At 40.7% G+C, this 22,801-nt stretch overlaps 1 protein-coding gene across 1 annotated transcript in view; it reads right to left on the bottom strand.

The window, feature by feature from the left end:
- Positions 1-22,801, bottom strand: part of ptprga (protein tyrosine phosphatase receptor type Ga) — a 483,112-nt gene that overhangs the window by 59,155 nt on the left and 401,156 nt on the right. Inside the window, exons 12-13 of the mRNA XM_055647582.1 lie at positions 20,802-21,585; positions 10,662-10,800 (exon numbers count right to left, since the gene is read on the bottom strand). Of these exons, the coding sequence (XP_055503557.1) occupies positions 10,662-10,800; positions 20,802-21,585 (923 nt within the window). The remainder of the gene's footprint in view (positions 1-10,661; positions 10,801-20,801; positions 21,586-22,801) is intronic.

Raw genomic sequence — 22,801 nt, 5'->3', positions numbered from 1 at the left:
AATAAAGACTGGAAGTACCACACGGTTTTACTTCAATGAAAACAGATTTCATTGCAAAAATTTAAACTATGGCAGATTATGTTAGACCACAATATGGAACGTAATTAGCCATGATGTGACAGAAAGAACTGCAGATGCTGGTTTTAATTGCAGGTAAACACAATTGCTGGGGTATCTCAGCGGGGCAGGCAAACATCTCTGGATGGGTGACGTTTTGGGTCGAGAAGTCGGGTCGGGTCTGAAGAAGGATCTCGACCTGAAACGTCACCCATTCCTTCTCTCCAGAGATGCTGCCTGTCCCGCTGAGTTACTCCAGCATTTTGTGTCTACCAGCCATTATGTGACCTTTGTTAGAGGCAGATAAAATTTGTGCTTTCAAATTAATATTAAAAGCACTCGTTTGCTGTTTCTAATGGTTTATAGTGGAACAACAGCAGGCTGTTCAGGGGCTTTTACTACAGAAGCATAATCGCTACACAAGTATGTTCACGCCTGCTCTGGTTTGAAACGGGATAGTTTTACAAGTGAAACCCACAATATAACTAAACACATTTGGAATAACTTAAATAAAGTCATCCAGTGAATAGAAGAAGTGGTAGCACATTTGGGAGGGATTAATGTTTCAAAGGATCAGCTGAAACCATTTGAATGTCAATGTTTGGAAGCGAGATACAAAAGAGTAAAGTTAGTTTTGTCAGGAAAAAAGCTTTTAATTGCCATTGAAATTATATCAGGTTTTTTTTTGGATGAGGCAAACATTTTGCTTGTCTAAAAATATACTAACAGGTACCATGTGCACCATTTTGTGATATGCACTGTAATTAACTTTACAAGAGAAGAATCATAAAATGCAGCTATTGTTTGAATCCATGCATGTTGTTGGAAGCTTTTAAAAGCTTATCTTGGATGATAGAAGTTGGACATTTTTATGCGACTGTAAATTTTCGACTCTCTTAATTTTCTTTTGCTCATGACCATGGAGTGTTCAAAATATCAGTAAAAATATTTGCAAGTCGTCGAGTTGGTAAAACGCTTTTTTTTTGTGCTCCTTTAATGAGGATTTTTCTTAAAGACTGAACAGACTCCTCAGGACAAATTCAGCAGCAGGGGGCCTGTCACCATGACAACTGGCAACTTCAATGAATCCTGAAAGCTCAAATTACCATTGGGGAAATTGCTGCTAGAAGTTGCAGAAGAATCATTGCTTTGGTAACATCACAACGTGGTTTTCACTGTGCAAAGCTGTACATTATTACACCACCTATTCAAGCACAATAAGAAAAACGTGCCGTAAGCCTCATAGAACAATTGAGGTACCAGAACACATCTCTCATTACATCTAAATGAAAAGACAGACCAAACAAAAGCACATGCAAATAATATGTGCAATGAACAACATTTCAACACAATTTCGCACCATGCATTGTGGAGGGGCAACCTTCTTAGAAAACCAGCTCAATCATGATTTTCCAGAAATGGAAACTCTAAACAAACATTGAGAAAATTATTTATTGTTTAAGAAGGAACTGCAGATGCTGGAAAATCGAAGGTACACAAAAATGCTGGAGAAACTCAGCGGGTGGCTTGGGTGCTTTGGCTTGAAGTTAAAAGGCACTACTGTAAATGCACTTACTTCCTGTTTGCACTGTATATTGATTTTAGATAAAACGCAACCACTTACGGCTGTGATTTTTGGCCATCTTACTCAGTCCCCATCCGCTGAGCAGATGCAGAGAATTCTTCCCATCAATGAAAAATAAAAGTGTTATTAGTTTTTTTTTAAATGTTGAAAATCTCTCTCCTGTCAATCACTCCATGAAAGCCACACCTTTTCCGGTGGGGGGGGGGGAGGGGTTATAAAACCCGGAAATGTGGGTGTGGCTCAGTCTCTGCAAGATGGAGGAGGGAGAGGTCACGACTCGCTGTCTTTAGTGGCTTTGCACCCTACTTCAAATGGTATGAAACTGCACTTGAATTTGGTGGCCTTGCACCCTGCTAGAAGTGGTAAGAAACTGCACTTGAATTTGGTGGCCTTATACCCTGCTTGAAATAGAATTTCAAGGATTAGCCGTGAGTCAACTACCAGCCCACCAGCCATGAGTGAGTTGCCAGCACAACAGGCTTGATTGACTGAGACGCCAGCCCAAGAATCCATTTGGCGCACAATTTGCATACTAGCCCTCTGGAAACCAGTCCCTTCAGCCCACAACACCCATACTAGCGCTCCAGAAAGCCCCCCCCAAACTGGCCAAATATTAGAATTGGTGGAGAGGTGGAATATTGCGTTGGATGACCAGCCCTCCTGTGTGATGCTGGGACCCAACGGGTCCCACTTAGTCTAGTATTCATTTTGTTATTTTCTCAACTAAATTCTCAAATTTGTTGTAATTTCTGAATTCAATAATAGTGAATTTCCACATCAAATTGTCGTAATGCGGGTTTATACTGTATTAGTATTCTTTCCATAAAATTACGTCTGGCATTTTAATATGCTTAGAAATATGTCCTGAGGAGTGTTCAGTCTTAAGAATGGGGAGACAAATCCTCATATTCGGGTGTCAGGGATTGTGGGGATAAGGCAGGAGAATGGGTATGAGAGGGAAAGATAGATCAACCGTGATTAAATCGCAGAGTAAACTTGATTAGCCGAATGGCTTAATTCTACTCCTATCACTTACGAACTTATGAAATCATTAGAAACCCCTTCCACAATTTTTTTTTGTTTTCAATGGAGCTTTTGGCTTGAAATTCAGAGATGAAGAAAGATTTCTAATCAGGCTGCGGACTGGTTAAGATTACCTGGACAGCCATTAATTCTACTGGCAGGAGACAGCTCCATAGTGGAATAACAGCACAACTATCCAAAGACGTTTTCCGTGGAAACTCACAATGGCACAATCGCTGCAGAAGTAGGTTCACACCTACTCCGGATTGAAACGGGATTGTTTTACAAGTAACGCCACTTTGTGTTGGTCTATCACATAAAATCCCAATAAAATACATTTACGTTTGTGGTTGTAACGTGACAAAATGTGGAAAAGTTCAAGGGGTATGAAAACTTTTGCAAGCCACTGTATTTATTTCCTGCTTTTTCTGTTCCATTATCAGTGTCACTCCTTCCAAGTAACATGTCATCATTACTACTTTATTACATCCATATCTACCATGTGCCAGGCTTCAAGTACTACAGTAGAACTAAACATGGGGTGGCACAGCACCAGAGAACTGGGTTTGATCCTGACTATGGGTGCTGTCCTTCCCCAAAGTACTCAATGAGCAAAGAGTTAAGGGGCTGTCCCACTGCGGCGACCTAATCCGCGAGTTAAGAAGAGTGTCTTCGACCTTCAAGCTCGAGGGCACTCGCATAGAATGCCTCGAGCTGGATAGGCCGTCCCCATTGAAACCGCACACTCACACACACACACACACAAGGGGGGGGGGAGAAGGAGTGGAGATACTTTATACATCTTAAAGAAGTATAATAAAGTTTAGCGGGCATTTAACCTACTGGTCGGTTTTCCAGGGTCCTGAAAACTCCAATGAGCCAATCAAAGTGCCCGGTCAGCGAAGGAGATTGCCTACGGCTGCACTCGACTGCCTGTAACTAAATAGCGACCCCACTCCACTGCACTATGAGTTCAAAAGAACCATGCCAACCAGATTTTACACGCGGAAAATTTTTCAACATGCTGAAAATTTTTCCGCGACCTAGCGGAGGCCGTGAGTATTCGGGAACTTCCCTCAAGCATGAAGGAGAGTTCCTGTGACCTCATAGGACCAGGTGTCAACCATGCTGCGAGTTTGAGTCAACGGCAAACTCTTCTAAACTCGCAGATTAGGTCGCCGCAGTGGGACAGCCCCTTGAACTATGAACTAAAGCTAATGAAACCTAAAGAAATGTAACAAAAAAAAGTAAAATTTGAGTTAAATAATAAGAGTATTAAACCATTTTTGATATGATCAAAAGGTTTCAGATAGACAGAGATTGATCTTGAACTAATTTTCTAAAAAAATTAATTGTCCAAATAAAACCCCAAATTATCTGGATTGCAGTCATGTATAATCTTTTCACTGATAGGATAGCATGCAACAAAAAGCATTTTACTGTACCTAGGACACGTGACAATAATAAAAAACGGAACTACAACTGAAGGTTGCCATCAAAAAGATGACGCAAAGCAGTCTTCCTGTCAAATTTCACATTTTCTATTTATTTTGATGAATGTAGAAACATAGAAACTAGGCGCAGGAGGAGGCCATTCGGCCCTTCGAGCCAGCACCGCCATTTATTGTGATCATTGCTGATCGTCACCAATCAATAACCCGTGCCTGCCTTATCTCCATATTCCTTGATTCCACTAGCCCTTGGAGCTCTATCTATCCCCCCTCTCTCTTAAATCCATCCAGTGATTTGGCCTCCACTGCCCTCTGTGGCAGGGAATTCCACATATTCACAACTCTCTGGGTGAAATAGTTTTTTCTCACCTCAGTCCTGCATCTAGCTTGTCCAGTCCTTTTATAATTTTATATGTTTATTATTATTTAATGTACTATTATTAATTTCATCCAGAGTAGAGCCATGCCCACTCAAACACAATGCAAAATCTAACTACATATTCTGCTCAGGTTACATTTCATTTGTAATCTTTTGTTTTATTTTATTTTAACCTCCTCCTGTTGTCCCATTTGCAATAAAAGTTTCATTTGAAAGTATAATTAGGCAGCACACTGTACATACTGCCAACAAACTGTATTTTATTCCTTCATTTCAGTGGCCTAAACTGCAGCCAGTATTTGTAATCTTTTGTTTATTTTAAGCTTTAAACTCAGCCTGTGCAGCCATCTATGCGATAGGCAACGTTTCATTTGCCGAAAGTAGGGTTTCGGCCCGAAACGTTGCCTATTTCCTTCGCTACATAGATGCTGCTGCACCGCTGAGTTTTTCCAGCTTTTTTGTGTAACCTTCATTTCCAGCATCTGCAGTTCCCTGCTTAAAATATTAAAATAAATGAAACTATGCTTGGTAAAAGTGATTCATACTTTCTTTGCAATGCACGAGCAAATTCATCGAGGTTCAGTAGGATTGCTGATTTGCAGGTGAAATGGACTTGAATTACTCATTTTTTGCAGGTTGACACTTTTGTTGAATTACACACAACTGAAACAGTCAGAAAATTTACTGAATTGAATATTAGTTCAGCTGCTTGTTAGTTATCGGGACTACCTTGTTGAAACAATTCTTAGGCCAACCGAGTCCGCACAGACCAGTGATCACCCCGTACGCCAACCTGCACACACTAGGGACAATTTTACAACTTACCGAAGCCAATTAACTTGCACGTCTTTGGAGTGTGGGAGGAAACCGGAGAACCCGGAGAAAACCCAGTCAGGATTGTATCCTGGTCTCTGGCACTGTAAAGTAGCAACTCTGCCGATGAACCACTGTACTGCCCCATTGTGATTCCTGGGACTTAATTCAGCATTGAGAACAAAAATACAAGGAATCTTCTCTGTTCATAAATTTCAGCTGATTAAAATGTAAGAATTAATATATTTGATGGATGACATTTTGGCAAGATTCCACGTAATTGAATCGATAGTCCTGACTAATATCCATATCAATGGCACAGCTGGTAGAGCTGCTGCCTCTCAGCACCAGAGACCTGGGTTCGATCCTGACCTCGGGTGCTGTCAGTGTCAAATTTACACATTCTCCCTGTGACTGCATGGGTTTCCTCGGATGCTCCGGTTTCCTCCCACATTCAAAAGATGGACGGGTCTGCAGGTTCAGTGTCCTCTGTAAAAGTGTTCCTTAGTGTGCAGGCAGGCAGTGGATGAGAAAAGTGCGATAACATAGCATCAATGATCGATAGTCAGACTGGACTTGATTAGCTGAATGGCTTGTTTTCATGCTGGATCTCTTTAAAAAAATATTGTTGAGACAGAATTTCCTTGATGGAACTGAAGGTAATTCCAAATATATCTTGTACTGCCAAGTCCAGAATGTAATAGATTCTCATAAAGATGAAGAATCTTTGAAGCAGCTTGTCAAACATTGCCACATAACTATAAACATTAAAATATATATAATTTCAACCCTGGAATGGTTGGTTTATTGCGACATTATCATTGACAGTGCCATGAATAAACAATTAAAAATAAAGCAAGTAAGAAAATTAAGGTGAGGAAAACAACTTGATGATAAAGAAAAGTAGGCAACTATGAAACATCAGATTGTCAAAAGTAATGACAGTGGTGAAGCTTAGGAGCCCGAAAGGAAGATAGAACTTGCGAATGATACATACATCTGATTAGCTGCCTCAATGGAAAAATACATTAGCTTTCACTGTATATCTGCAGAAAATCCACTGGCTAAACAAAGACTGCAGGTTCTTCCACAATATAACGTGAACATTGAATATGACTTTTATAACTGTAAAATGCCTGACACAGAGATACTGTGATACAGATAACTTATTGTTGTATCCATCGTGATTTACGATTCTGTTGATTGATATAAACTATCCAATTAATGCAATGCCAATTGTTTTTTTTATTAGCATTAGACACTGCTAAATAAAAAAGTATTAGAAGTTGCATAATTTCTGTCCCTGGCTTCATCTTGTTTAATTGGCATTTTATTCATTTTTGTAATTTAGTCTAGGATGTACCAGATAACTCAAAGGAAAATCAAATTCAATCTAAAATCATATTTGTTTTCCAAACGTAGGCAGTCAATTTTAATCCGGTTTGATCATCCTCCAGGGAGAGATAGCTGAATGGATAGCAAATTGGCTTCATGGAAGGATGCAGATGGTGGAAGGTTGCTTTTCAGACTGGAGGCCTGTGACTAATGGCGTGCCTCAGGGATCGGTACTGGACCTGTGACTGTTTGTCATCTACATTAATGATTTGGATGAGAACATACAGGGCAAGATTAGCAAGTTTGCTGATGATACAAAAGTGGGTGGTTTTGCAGATAGTGAAGATGGTTGTGAAAGATTGGTCTGGATCGATTGGCCAGGTGGGCGGAGGAATGGTTGATGGAATTGAATATAGAGAAGTGTGAGGTGTTGCATTTTGGGACATCTAACAAGGGCAGGACCTAAACAGTGAATAGTAGGCCTCTGGGAATGTTGTAGAGCAGAGAGATCTAGGCGTGCGGGTGCATGGTTCCTTGAAGGTCGAGTCGCAGGTAGATAAGGTGATCAAAAGGGCTTTTGGCACATAGAAACATAGAAATTAGGTGCAGGAGTAGGCCATTCGGCACATTGGCCTTCATCAGTCAGAGTATTGAGTAGGGAAGTTGGGAGGTCATGTTGCAGTTGTATAAGAGTATTGTGTTCAGTTCTGGGCACCATGTTGTAGGAAAGATATTGTCCAGCTTGAAAGTGTTCAAAGAAGATTTACAAGGATGTTGCCAGGACTAGAGGGTCTGAGCTACAGGGAGAGGTTGAGTAGACTTGGTCTCTATTCCTTGGAGTCCAGGAGGATGAGGGGTGATCTAATAGAGTTGTATAAAATCATGCGATGAATAGATCAGGGAGATGAACAGAATCTCTTGCCCAGTGTAGGGGAATCGAGGACCAGAGGACATAGGTTCAAGGTGAAGGGGAAAAGATTTAATAGGATTCTAAGGGGTAACTTTTTCACACAAAAGGAGGTGGGTGTATGGAACAAGCTGCCAGAAGAGGTCGTTAATGCTGAGACTATCCCAATGTTTAAGAAACAGTTAGACAGGTACATGAATAGGACAAGTTTGGAGGGATATGGACCAGGCGCATGGACTAGTGTAGCTGGGACATGTTGGCCGGTGACGGCAAGTTGAGTTGAAGGGCCAGTTTCCACACTGTATCACTCTATTTCTCTGAGTGGCTAAATTCATCTGAAAGCCTTTATTTTTTTAAATGAATGTTTTTTTATAGACTATTAAAGATAAAAAAGTAATGAATCCTATTGCAAACTAGGAATTTTCCTTTGGAAATAACACCCAAGCAACTGAAAACCCCTCAGCCGAGAAATGATTTCCCTCATTATTCCCATCTATACACACCATCACTCCCATCCCTTCAGGTGAATTTTTTAAAACCTACCTACGCCAATAGATCCTTTTAGATAGAGGGTACATTTACATTTCTTCCTACTTTATTTGAGTCAATAGTTATGACCTGTTAAGTCACACTATATCCTTATGGATAGTGGTCCCGCCAGTAGAATCTGTGGATATGCAGAACACACAAAATACAGCACAGGAACAGGTCCTTCAGCTTACGATGCCCGAGCCAAACATGCTGCTATGTTAAACTAACTTCCATTGCCTGCACGTAATCCATTTCTCTGCATTCCTTGCACATCCATGTGCCTACCTAAAAACTCCTTACAAGCCACAATCATATTAGAAAAAGATCAAGGTAGCACTAACTAGTGCTCAGGCAATGTGCAAATCTCCAAAATTTCAGATTTTCCACATCTGCCTTCAGCAGCTAATTATAGGTTTCATCGCAAAAGTTATGCTAGTCTTTAAACAGAATATGGAATTAGAGAAAGAGGCATGCAGCGCCTCAATTCAACATCTCGTTTGAAAGACAGTACCTCCTCAAGCTGAGCACTGATGTGTCAGCATGGATTATGCATTTGAGTCATGCAGCTAATCTTTAACCCATACTCTTCTGATTCAAGTGCAAGATTTCTGATAACTAATCCACTTAGAAAAGAGGAGAAAACAAATTAATTGGCATGGTGACGTAAAACTAAAAATTTTAGTTTTACCCTAAAATTGAACCTCAGAGAAATATATAGCCAATTAATTCTAATATGTTAGCAATGAATACCCTAAAAAGTGGATTACCCCTTGCTCTCATTCTGTGCACAACTGTTGCTGCATTTCACATTGCACATCAACTAGGTCCCTCCAAAAATCCTGAAATTTGTCCAAAATGCATTTAAAGAAAGCATTTGGCTATTTTACACCCAGAAACGAACTAGAATGACACCACAATCGGTTTAGCTAAACTGTTAACAGTTTACTACGGACAAAAAAACGAAAGGGCATCCGCACTCTCAACTACATTCCCTATGGCACATTGAGATGAGCAACACCCACAGGGGAGAGAGGCTACACGGGACAAGGGCTCACCATTCGGAATTAACAACATGATGCTGAAGTTTGGTTCAAGAGATAGAAGACAAGAGAAATACACCTTAAAAACATTGCACCATTTTCTAGGCTATTGCAACCTGCAAAATAATAGGAATTTAGTGTGCTTATTTTGTTGAATTAAGTTATCAATGACAGAAATATTCATAAACATTTAGGAACTTATAGACATTAAAGAAGAATCCTTTTGCTATATTTGATTTTCATAGAAACAAGTTATGAAAAGTTAAAATCCATCAGTTTAATTTTTATAAGAACAAAAATTGTTGAAAATAATCAGCAGATCAGTCACTACCAGCAGAGAAATATTCAGAGATAAGGTTTCAGGCCTTTTCCCTCTCATTGCAATTGGAAAGGCACACCAGCAGAAGGCAACATCTACCATCAAGGATCACCCACCTTCCAGCCGTGCCCTCTTCTTGCTGCTACCATCAGGCAGGAGGTACAGAAGCTTGAAGTCCCACACCTCCTGGTTCAGGAACAGCTACTTTTCTACAGCCATCAGTTTCTTCAACTAACCTGCACAGCTCTACCTCAACAATGGACCCCTCATGCATTAGTGTCGACTTGTTGCTAACTGAGTATTTGCATTCATGTTTTGTTTTGTTTTCAGGGTCTTTTTCTTTTCACTGTCTTGTATAATTTATGTTTTTGAGTGTTATCAGTCTATGTGCCTGTGATGCTGCTGCAAACAAGAGTTTGATTACACCTGTACATCATCGTACGTGCATATGACAATAAACTTTCTATTGCACTACTTGCTTCAGCTTGCATGGTCTGGTTCCCGATTATAACTGATAATTTATTGTGTTATAGTCTATTGTATCTTTATTTGTCTGTTGGTGCATTAATGTGCCAATAAAGCTGCAACAAGTAAGAATTTCATTGTTCCGCTGCAGTGCATATGACTTGAATTCTTCTTGAATTAGACTTGACTTGAGAAGACGAGCGCATTTCAAGTTGTGGAGGAGGGAAAAGGCAAAGGGAGACAGAAGTTGAGGGAGGTACCCTAACAACATTTGAAAAAACATTTGGACAGATACATGAATAGGAAAAGCTTGAAGGGATGTGGGCCAAACGTGGGGAATAAGACTAGCTTAGACGGGGGATCTTGATCGGTATGGATGAGTTAGACCAGGGGCTGTTTCCGTGCTGTACGACTCTCTCCCTTATCTGTGCAATTTAAAACATGCTTGCTTTCTCACTTTTCTAGTCCATTCTCTCCACTGATGCTGCCTGTGACTGAGATCCTTCAGCACTTTGTGTTAGGCTCAGCAGCATCTGCAGTTCCTTGTGTCTCCATTTCCAGTCTGGTGATAGGTTATCGACCTGAAACTAAAACTCTGTTTTTCTCAACACAAATGCTTTCTGACCTGCTGAGTATCTCCAGTGTTTTCTGTCCATCAGGTTTCCAGCATCTGTAGTTTTTGCTTTCAGCTTTTACTTAAGGTCGGTGACATTCTAATTAATTGGCAAATGCAAAGGAAGCAGCTCGAAATCTTACCTCCAGTAAACTAGCACTCCCATAAGGAGAATCAAGCAGACAAATGTCAATGCTGAGACAACCACCAATGGAATTATCCATTCCATCTTACTAGACGGTGAGTAGGGTTGTGTGGCCATACTAGAGGACGACCTATCTTCTGCACAAAAACAGAAAGAGCAAGAAAGTAAAAATGCAAAAATCTTAACTGAAATAAAAATATATAAAACATTATACATAGAATACAGCATGAACTTGCTTCAATACGAACAGCAGAACCATCTCACCAGGGGTTATCTATCTGCATGGTTATTGAACGTCAGTCTTGAGGTTACAGAGATTTAAAACGCATTAAGTACCATAATTATTCAAATTAATTCCTCAATCAAAATCCGGTAGTTATCATATTGCTGTTTGTGGGAGATTGCACTGTATAAGTTGGCTGTAGCGTTTCCTCCATTCATATAATTACACTTAACATACGCTTCAGTGGTTGTAACATTCCTTGGGAATACTAAAGCTATGAAAGGCACAACGTAGATGCAACTCTTTCTATACAACAGTAATAATCTTGAGCTCAAAATGTCACACAACGTTCTACAGCTATTCTTTGTTGCAATAACATTTACACTATTTTCCTGTAAACTGCAATAAGATGCAAACACCATAAAGGCTAAATTTAGTCTCAAGACCAACAATTCAAGCACCAAGGATAAGCAACGGCATATGTAAGCTTGGAGAGCAATTGCTTGTTGTCACTTGGAAAATCCTTTATTATTGATGGAGTTAATGCCCGACAGCAGGTGCGCTACCAAGGTGGTAATAAGACAATGTTGACAGTGAGTTTCTGTGATGTATGAGTGCAGCCATACACTTCCAATTCTTAATGCTTCTGGCATTCTACGGCAAGCAGAAATCCAATATTGCTTTGCAGAGAAACACAGGCAGTCAAATATTTAGTTTTAAGCACCTCTTATTTCACAATTTTAGTCATTATCATTCAACATGCTTCCAGCTGTCAAGACTTAAACTCTTGATTTCCTTCCATTGACCACTCCATCCCTCTCATTCTTTAAAACACCAAGATTTTTTACTTGGTTTATGATAATCTGATCCAATAAGTCTTCCTGTGCCTTGGTACCAAATTTGGTTTTATATTGTTCCTGCGAACATTTTACAATGTTAAATGTGCTATATTAATGGATTTTGGAGTTATGGCATTTGGTTTGGCTAACAAGTATATTAATCTTTGTTTATATATCTGCTGAAATCTGGGTAAAATACCTTGGCGCCCAGCTTTCAAGAGAGAGCTAGATAAGGCTCTTAAAAATAGCGCAGTCAAGGGAAATGGGGAGAAGGCACGAACGGGGTACTGATTGGGGATGATCAGCCAAAATCACATTGAATGGCAGTGCTGGCTTGAAGGGCCGAATGGCCTACTCCTGCACCTATTGTCTATTGTCTAATGGTGACCCCAGTTTCCAACGTGCACATGGCTTTGCATGGAATCTGTATTCTGGTATAGTAAAGACGTGCAGCTACAAGCTAACAAGGCCTGTGGCTAATGCTGCATTCTGTGGCTGGACAGACTGACATCACTCATTGTACGAATGCTGCCAACATCACTCTGGAAAATAATAGCCTCTGAAGGGATTTTGAGGTTGGCACAACACTTCTGTAACTTTCCATTCAGTAGATTACTGATGTCCTGCCTCAGGGAAGTAGCAGCAGCAGCTCGGCAGAATTAGATTCTGATGTCCTCTCTCAGGGTGACAGCTCACTTTGTGCCCACAGTGCTCTTCAGATCTTTGGATAAGACTGGTGCTAGTTGTAACAAGGCAGCGTTGTCAGCCACTCAGTCCACAACTGGGCCAAGCCAATGGATATTTTTAAAGCAGAGATTGACAGATTCTTGATTATTAAGGGTGTCAGTGGTTATGGGGAGAAGGCAGGAGAATATGGTTGAGAGGGAAAGATAGATCAGCCATGTTTGAATGGTGGAGTAGACTTGATAGGCCAAATGTCCTAATTTTGCTCCTATAACTTATGAACTCCAGCATCCGTCCACCATCTTGGCTCTAGCCATTGAGTGGGTGCTATGTACAAGTTGTGAGACAGGCACTGAGGTGACAATTCAAAGTTTATAGCAGATACAAGGAACTGCAGATGCTGGTTTACAAAAAAAGAACAAAGTGCTGGAGTAACTCAACAAGTCCGGCGACATCTCTGAAGAACATGGATAGGTGACAGCTCAGGCCAGGACCCATCTCCCGCCTGAAAGACTCAAGGTTTGTATGGTTTCATGCCTGACTGGCTGTTTAAACTATTCAGCATGGGTCCTGTATTCAAGATCTGTGCACACCAGGACCTTGAGCTAATCAGCATCAGAAGAGAACTGTATCATGATGGGGATTTGGGTTTTGCTTTATGAGTAATCACTTGTGGAGGTGTGCATTGTTGCGAGGTCAACGTGTAATGATGCTCCTGAATTGCTTTTGAAATTGGTGAGCACACCTTTATGACTCAACACTGCGTTTATGGTAATAAACTCCCACAGTGTTGTTAGGTGGGCAGCTCCAGCATATTGAATGAGCCAGCGCATGGGATGGAGTGTGACTTGGAGTCCACCTTCAGTGTAGGCATTGGAGTGACAATGCGATCGCTGACTTACTTTTCTAGGTGGGGGAGGGACCGAGTACTTTAGGTGGCCTGGTAAAGAAGTCCTAGTGAGCTTTTGTACATGGTGTGTTGGAGGCATTGTGTTGATATTAGACTGCGGTTCATTATCAAGGTGTTCAATGCTAACAGCGATTCTGCAGGTTATTGTGTGATGAATTAGTTGAGACATCCTCACCACCTTTATGGCAAAGACACTGTGGAACATGTTCAATACGTGAACATATTGTTGCACATATTCTGCAGCTAATCTGGCTTACGTCTTGCAAATGATTATAAATCTTCACAAATGCAGAGTTGATCTCTTCACTGCTCTATTACCTGCAGTGTTACTTGACCATCCCAGGTTGGATCCTGCAGGGTGAGATTGGTCCTCGATTATTCTGGTGGCCTTGCCGAGGCTGTGTGAAGTGTAGATGAAGTCAGTGGAAGGGAGGCTGGCTTGTGTGATGGTCTGGGCTACGTCCACAACTCTCTGCAATTTTATTTCATGTGGATTACTGCTCATTATTGCATTTTCTGCATATGTGTGGTTGAGTTTCCTCACTGTTTTCTAAAAGAGACTTTATTTAAAATTCATTTTAAGTATTGTGCTGTAATTTCTGTAATGTTCAAAATACCACAGGCAGTGTGCCATGTTAACGACAATAACGATTTAGTTGTTATTTTAGCGCCTGAGTGTTGGGATGCAAATGCAAAATGCATCATATGTGCTTGCGGATGATACAGGGATAATACAGAATTCATCCTTGGTTGGAAATGTCTTCTTCCATTGAAAGCCGCGGGAAAGGAACTTGCTGATACCTCGGTATTTGTTAAATGGAACAATATCCAGGATTTGATCTACCTGAACCAACACTCAGCTATGTTCATCCATCCCTCCACCCATGATTCCACAGAGCTAATAATAAAACGGTTGTTCTGCGAAGGACACAGTTTTAATGTAATATCACTCAATGAGAAATTATCGGGATGGAGTCAGCCAATTACATTACACACGGCCTCATTCTATTATCTCAATGGTAACTAAGACCAAATGGTGGGCCGCCAATCCAATCCTCCAAATTTGTTCTTTGTAGGAAGGTACTGCAGATGCTGGTTTAAATCGAAGATAGATACAAAATGCTGGAGTAACTCAGCGGGGCAGGCGGCATCTCTGGAGAGAAGGAATGGGTGATGTTTTGGGTTGAGACCCTTCAGAAGGGTCTTGACCCGAAACGTCACCCATTCCTTTCCTCCAAGTTTTTCTGCTGGGAACCATGAAAATAAAATGATGTCTACATTTTAGCACTGCTTTCAATTAAGGACAGATAGTTAATTAGAACATAGCCATTTCATCTTCAAGCTGGTCATTTCTTGGTTTATCCTGTTCAATTGAGATGAGCATAACAAAGTATCCTGAAGCTCCACTACAGAGCTGAAGCACGACTGGAGGTATTGTCTTTCAGACAACGCATGAAGTTGTGGTGTTGGAGCATCTCAGTGGGACAGGCAAATGAATCACCTGTCCATTCCCTCCTTCTGCCTGTGGATGAAATGGACAGGCAATGTTTCAGACCAGTCGCCCTTCTTCAGACCAGTCGCGACCTGAAACGTTGCCTGTTCATTGCCTCCACAGATGCCGCCTGACCCACCAAGTTCCTCCAGCACTTTCTGTTTTTCTCAATATTCCAGCATCTGAAATTCCTTGTGTCTCTATAAAGTATATCAGCTAGATGTAAATGTTCCAATGACATTATTTCAAAGAAGGCAGGGGAAACCTTCTCCAGTCACTTGGCTAATATATATTCCTCAAATTAACATTTGCGGAGTAAACAGATTACCGGATCTTCATCAGATTGCTGACGGTGGTGACAAGCTCACAGATTGTTTTCTTTATTACCACCGTCATCACACTTCAAAAAAAGTACAACCGCAATTTGGAACAATCTAAAAGTGACATAAAAAAGGCTGTAAAAGTGCAAATTTTCTCTTTCGTTTTAATCGTTTACATTTAATTCTAAATGGTTTAAAGCCTTTTTTTCAAATTGATAGGGAAATATGACTAGAAATTGTAATAGCAAAAAGAGTGTTGATACATTAATGGATGACATGTCCATAAAAGTAGAGCAACATGAGCTGCTGTTCAAGAAGGAACTGCAGATGCTGGAAGATCGAAGGTACACAAAAATGTTGGAGAAACTCAGCGGGTGCAGCAGCATCTATGGAGCGAAGGAAATAGGCGACGTTTCGGGCCGAAACCCTTCTTCAGACTGATGGGGGGTGGGGGGGAGAAGGAAGGAAAAAGGGAGGAGGAGGATCGCAAGGGCGGGGGGATGGGAGGAGACAGCTCGAGGGTTAAGGAAGGGGAGGAGACAGCAAGGGCTAGCAATACTGGGAGAATTCAACGTTCATGCCAGCCGGACGCAAGCAACCCAGGCGGAATATGAGGTGCTGTTCCTCCAATTTCCGGTGTTGCTCACTCTGGCAATGGAGGAGACCCAGGACAGAGAGGTCGGATTGGGAATGGGAGGGGGAGTTGAAGTGCTGAGCCACCGGGAGTTCAGGTAGGTTATTGCGGACTGAGCGGAGGTGTTCGGCGAAATGATCGCCCAACCTCCGCTTAGTCTCCCCGATGTAAATCAGCTGACATCTAGAGCAGCGGATGCAGTAGATTAGGTTGGAGGAGATACAGGTGAACCTTTGTCGCACCTGGAACGACTGCTTGGGTCCTTGAATGGAGTCGAGGGGGGAGGTGAAGGGACAGGTGTTGCATTTCTTGAGCTGCTTATCACTTGCTGTTGAATGGCAGAGATCATTTTAAATTCAGTTCCCATCAGACAGCTTGGAGGGTTGAAATGGCTGCTGCTGATCTGATTTTACTTTCCACTGGAGTTGACAGTTGGCTGACTTCATACCATGAGTTTCTCACTGAATATATTACGTCTATCCTCCAATCTTGCATATATTATAGAAGCACCAGCTTCCGTGATATCCACAGCATACGCAGCAGGCACACAAATGATGGAAATTGTCGAGAAATCGAGCAGCCGTTTGTTGCACAAGGAAATAGGAGCAAAGACTTTAGGTTAATTATCTTAAATCAGAAAATTTCTGTAGAAAAGTCACTAAACTGAAATGTTGACTAATATTCTCTCTCCACAAATTCTGCCCAATTTAAGTAATACTATAATTTGCATGATCTGATCAACAGGCATAGACGCAACAAATAGAACCTGGAATTCTTGCTCTGACCATCCAGCAACTACTAGTTGTCTAGGTTGTTAAAATTCTCGTGCTTTGCTAGATAAATTATCCGTTTGGTTGGAATAAATGTGGTAATGAACATTCAGGCGTCAGAGTGTACAGGCCAGTTAATAGTCCAGTGGAACTTTCTGCCCATTAGACCATTAATTAGCCTACACTCCTCTATATCCTCTGACTATTTTGGAATAAAATGTGGTTCTGATCAAAATCAATTTTAATTTGTACAATTTTAAGATATATTGATTATATCTGGCAGCCTAATATCCCAGATATATACAAAATAGGTGCAAATATCTTTTATTAGAGGGAATATAATGCATGGAATGGAATGGATTGGATACAAATAGTCCATTTAGCCGATCTACCAACATTAAGAGCTAGAGAAGACGCTACGTGCTGGGGTAACTCAACAGGCCAGGCAGCATCTCTGGAGAACATGGATAGGTGACGTTTCGATTTAGGAACGTCACCTAACCATGTTCGCCAGAGATGCTGCCTGGTCCGCTGAGTTACTTCAGCAGTTTATGTCTTCTTTAGTATACTAGTATCTGGAGTTCCTTGTTTCAACATTAAGAGCTAACTCCAATGAAAGGTGGAAATAAAAACAAAATTGGGATGTTGAAACATTAAAATAAAAACTGAAACTGCAAGAAGAACTTACAAAGAAGCTTGCATAAATCATCAAGAACTTTCAAATTAAAGTCATAATAATTCTATTCTATTCTAAATTCTAAATAGATTTTTTCAAGACAATGTGGATGAGGCCAAAGTAAAAACAGGAGAAATATTCATCCGAAGTGTTGTGGGTTGTCAAAACACTTCAGATGTTATTGGCAGAATGAGAAAATTCTTCCTATGAGGAGTTTAACTTCTATCATTTCTAGAGTTATTTAGTCTTTCATCTGTTTTTTTTTATTTTGTATGCAGGACATTCTTTCAAATGCAATTCAAGAGGGTCAAGAGTGTTTTATCGTCATATGTCCCAGATAGAACAATGAAATTCTTACTTACTGCAGCACAACAGAATATGTAAAGAAAGTACAATTGCTCAGTTATTGAAAACAAAAGTGGTTTACTAATTAAACATCTACATGCTCTTGTCGTTATAGTTTCACACTGGTTTTATTGGGTAATGTAGTCTGATGCAATTATTTAGAGCAAGGAAATAATATGCTCTATTATGCTCTTTCATAATTTTAGCTGAAGTAAAATGTATTTTCCCTTACCTCTTACACCACTGCCAACACTCTCTGGGCAGGTGACTTGGGTCCAGACCCCTGCTGGTGCCTGTCTGTGGCTGAACCCTGCTGCCAGTGTATATGCCAATCATCATTTATTGAGCTGGCAGATAAGGATTTGGTCTGCTCGTTTGGATAGAAGACTAATTTTGCACCTGCCAATCTGTTAATTTTGCCAGCAAGAGAATATAAATAATTTCTCAAATGCTGTGCACACACCCCAACCTCATTGTCGAAGTCATTTTAGTTAACTCATTGTGTAGGAAGGAACTGTAGATGCTCGCTTAAACCAAAGATAGACACTAAATGCTGGAGTAACTCAGCGGGACAGACAGCAGAAGGAATCAGTGACATTTCGGGTCGAGACCCTTCTTCAGACTCATTGCATTACAAGAAATTATAGCTCAGAAGGCCAATTTTAATTTGCTGAAATTTGCTGACAGTTGGCTCAAATAGTGACTGTAACATGGGCCTGGTACATTTAATAAACTTTTAATGTTGATGCTCCAGCCAGTTCTCATCCTCCCCCAACCCTTCGCCAATCCCTTCACCAAATCTCAACCATTTTACAATTGTCTTTCACTAAACAGGCAAAATGGCTGCTTATTTCAAGTAAAGATCCCCAATCTGATGTATATGGATACATGGGACAGGACCTCACTTGCTATTTTCAGATAGCACTGTGGAATAGGAACTGTGATTTTCAACTAGTTTTACAGGCAAGACAGCTATAAGTTCACCAAAAAGTTGTTCAAAAATGATTTTCACAAGGTTGGGAGGTGCTGGAATGTGACAGCTGTCTGTAAAACAATAACCATGGCACTGTCACCCTGGGCCCTACTCCTCATCCTCCATCATGACTGATGTTCCTATTTACAGCAATTCTATTTAAAGGAAGTGTGTTCTCAAAGTTGCTTTATCCACAGCTTGGAACAGATAAAATACCAGATAAAATCTACTCATGGGATTCCAGTTCCTGATTGCAATAAACATTCTGTTGTAAAACTCTTTCCCCATTCAACTAATTTTGAAATACCTTGTACATATTTATTAGGATTGTACATATTTAGAGAGATTCTGATCCGTAACATCACCGGTGCATTCCCTCCATAGATACTGACTGACCCGCTGAGTTATTCCAGCCTTTTGTGTGTCTCTTGTGTCTACTGGACTCTGGTCTTGTCTGGGGGGGGGGGGGGGGGGGGGAATGGAATGGAGGAGGACGGCCAAAATTTTTTTGTGCCTTCCACCACAGTGATGAATGCTGTGGTGGATGTTTATGTTACATGTTGTGTCCTGTTTATGCATTTTATTATTTTGTTATCCCATCTTTATGCTTTGTATGGAACTGATTTTTAAATTATGTAAAGCACTTTGGGGTCAATGAGAATTGACTATAAATGTGCTATATAAATAAACTTATTATTATTATTATTATTATTTACATATTTATTAGGTCTGATTTTCAACTGAATGTGAAAATTACCTTGCTATCATAGCACTAAATATTTATTGATTTGACATTCAAGTAATGCATTGGTTGTTCTGAGAAAGCTGTTCTACACCTTCACCAACTAATTCTACTAATAATATGTCAGTGGATTTGTTCTAGAATTGGAGGACAAAGTCAATGGAGGTGCAAATATTGTTGATCAGTTTACCTTAAAGAGACAACCACAAACTAGTGAGATGAAAAGAACATCTCTCTTTCGCAAAAGAACTGATAAAACTGGTTGGGAAAAATCAAATTTTATACGTTTCTTACTGGGTAAATTATACAAACATTTCAGGCATTATGTTTACATTTAATTTGCTTAATGTAACGTCTCACATTCACTACAATATGACTGAATAAACAACAATTAGGAATGGGAGCAGGAGTGGTCCTTATGATTTCTTGATACCGGATGAAACCATAAAATAAGATCAAGATTGATTTAAATTTGGGATTAACTTTATTTTCCTGTCTGTTCCTCATGAACTTTAACTAATTGCCCAAAAACCTATCCCAATCTTAAATATTTTCAATGGCCCAAGTCTCCACAACTTTGGAATTGGCAAATTGGCAAATTCCAAAGATTTACGACTATTTCCTTCTCACCCTCTCTGTCTTAAATTGGAAATATCTTGATCTGATACCAGGCCCTCACATGGAACAAGCTGAACAAGATGCCAAGAGTATCACTTATCTACCTGCACATAACCTATTTCCCCCCATTCTCAGCATAACCATATACTCATCTAATAGACTCTCAAACACCAGTAGTGCATCTGCTTCAGCCCTCGCCCCCTGCAGTGCTTTCCAGGCACTCACCGCACTCTGTGCAAAACAAAACGTGCCCCCGCACATCTCTTTTAACTTTGCCCCTCTCACCTTAAAGCTAAGCTGTCTAGATTTTGATTTTTCGATCCCGGGAAAAAGATTCTGACTGTCTACACTATCTATGCCTCTCATAATTTTCTATCTTCTATCACGTCTCCCCGCAACCTCAGGTGTTCCAGGGAAAACAATCCAACTCTGTCCAAACTTTCCCTGTAGCTAATATCCCCAAATCCAGGCATCATTCTGGTAAACCTCTGCATCCTTTCCAAAGCCATTCTAGACTTCCCCCTGTGGGAAACATCCTCTCAGTATCTCTCCTGGCAAAGTCCCTTGGAATTTAATATGCTGTAATAAGATTACCTTTTATTTTTCTAAACTCCAATATGTACAAGCACAATCTACTCCATCATTCCCCATATGCCAACTCTCTCATCCCTGAAATCAAGACATGGAATATACTCTAAAGTGGCTCCAAATACAAGAATAAGCATTCTTAAACACCGCACATAGTAGTTTTGTGAATAATCTCAGCGACGACTTGTAACGTTGCAGAAATACGTCCCTATTTTTCTACACCACTTCTGTTGTTAAACATTAAAAAGTGCAACATATCAACTATTAAAAAGAATCCCAAAGGAACATTAACTAACTGCTGAAGAAAATTTGAAAGAAACTAACCTGGATCCACCAGAACAAATGTGTTTTCAGCTGAATTCTCTCGTCCCATTTCGTTCCATGTTTTTGAAGGAGGTGTTGGATTGACTGGAATTCGAACTGGATAGCTTTCTGTTGCTGCAACTTTGGATGACGTTTCCGTCAGTTCAATAGTCGGTTCTGGAAAGGTGGTATTTTCCTGAACAACAGTTGTGTTTGAAAGGTCTAGGTCATTGGTCGGGTTTGTATCATTTTTTGTGGGACTACTTGAATCTCCAGGTGATGTACCTGATTCAGTCTCATTTTGTGTCTCAGTAGTAGTCACATTCACAAGGTTCTCCTCTTTTACTATAGCATCTTTCCCTGAACTTTTTTCTTCATTTTCTTCTTCGTCACCCTCTCCTTCTTCTCCCTCTCCTTTCTCACCTTCATTTTCTTTCTTTTCGTCTTCACTTTCTGTCTCACCAGTTTTGTTCACCGCAGAGCCACCCTCTGAGCCTGGGGACGACAAGGCTTCAGTCGTTGAGACAACAGGCCTCGCTCGGTGCTTAGTGGTTGAAGAAACAGACGGAAGGCGGGTAGGCCACACAGTAGAAGGAAAGGAAGGAACAACACCACCACCAAAACCAAGGCTTGCAAGCAAAGTGCTCGTTACCACAGACGCTACAGTAGTCTGGCTTCCACTGGTTGAAGGGCCCATGCCAGTTGCCATGGAAACAAAGGGCAAAGTTAGACCAGAAGAAGTCCAGGTAGATGACCCGGAGCTGATGGGGGCCATGTCAGCTGAAGCAGCAGGAGAGGCTGTAGGCTTCAGTGAAGCATCAAGCAAATATGTAAGGGAAACAAAATATACTGGGTAAGTAGAAATACTGGACAAACCACCCTGGTACCCATTATTAGAGGAGCTTTCTAGAGATGATTAATGACTATCCTACTTTCACTATTGTCAAAACCTTTCGGTGATAATTTTGTCTCTTCAGCAATGGGGACCTCACTTTCATGAAATTAATAGCAAGTCAGATATCATAACACAAGCTTCCCATTGAGTCCATGATTTCTTTCAGTGGTTCCATTTACTTTCCGAATCCTGCATTAGTACCAAAAACAAATTTGCTCATGTTCAATTAAATTCTTTCTCTGCCCGTAAACGTATTTAACAGCAGAATAAGCCGCAAGCAGAGATGAGATCTGAGGTAACAGATCCTGAGGCTCTGCCGTGGAATTCTGTTGGAGGTTTGTTGTTATCAAAGGCCTTTAAGCTATATTTAAATGTCTCTGATAGTCATGCTTAAGACATTTAAAATCTGCTCAAATGGACAAATAATTAAATTGAATGAAAATGATTTAAAACATAAAGAGTATATTTAACAAAAGCACATAAGTATTAGAAATTAATTAAAACATCAAGATAAAGTAAAATAAGTATACCCCTTACCAACACTTAACTTTGTATCCAGTGTCAGTGACACCATTCTCCCCAGCACAGTGTGACCAATATCCAGCCCTTTTACTTAATACATCAGTGATCTGTCACTAGGCTCAAACTTGGGTGTAACAGTTAAACACAAGGTGAGATGTGTTCACGTGACCTCCAGCTTATCTTGAACTTCAAATATTTAAGCAACACACTTGTGGACATGCTTCACAGTGAGCAGTGGCTAGCGAGTGGTTCTCAAAGGCATTGCTTCCACCAGGTAAGTACATGTGGACACAAAGAACTGCAGATTCTGTTGTACAAAAAAAGACATAAAGCACTGGAGTAACTCAGCAGGCAGGCAGCATCCATGGATACTGAAGAAGAATCTTGACCTGAAATGGGGGGGGAGGGGGAAGGAGGGGAACAGCTGAGGCTCTAAAAGGCGCTGGTGAGGCCGCATTTGAAATATTGTGAGCAGTTTTAGGCACTATATCTGAAGAAGGAGGTGCTGGCTCTAGAGAGGGTCCAGAGGAGGTTTACAAGAATGATCCCGGGAATGAGTAGGTTAACCTACGATGAGCGTTTGTTGGCACTGGGTCTGAAGTCA

Source organism: Leucoraja erinacea, chromosome 16 (assembly GCF_028641065.1).
Source record: "Leucoraja erinacea ecotype New England chromosome 16, Leri_hhj_1, whole genome shotgun sequence".
NCBI classification, from domain to species: domain Eukaryota; kingdom Metazoa; phylum Chordata; class Chondrichthyes; order Rajiformes; family Rajidae; genus Leucoraja; species Leucoraja erinaceus.
This window is presented reverse-complemented; position numbering and strand designations above follow the sequence as displayed.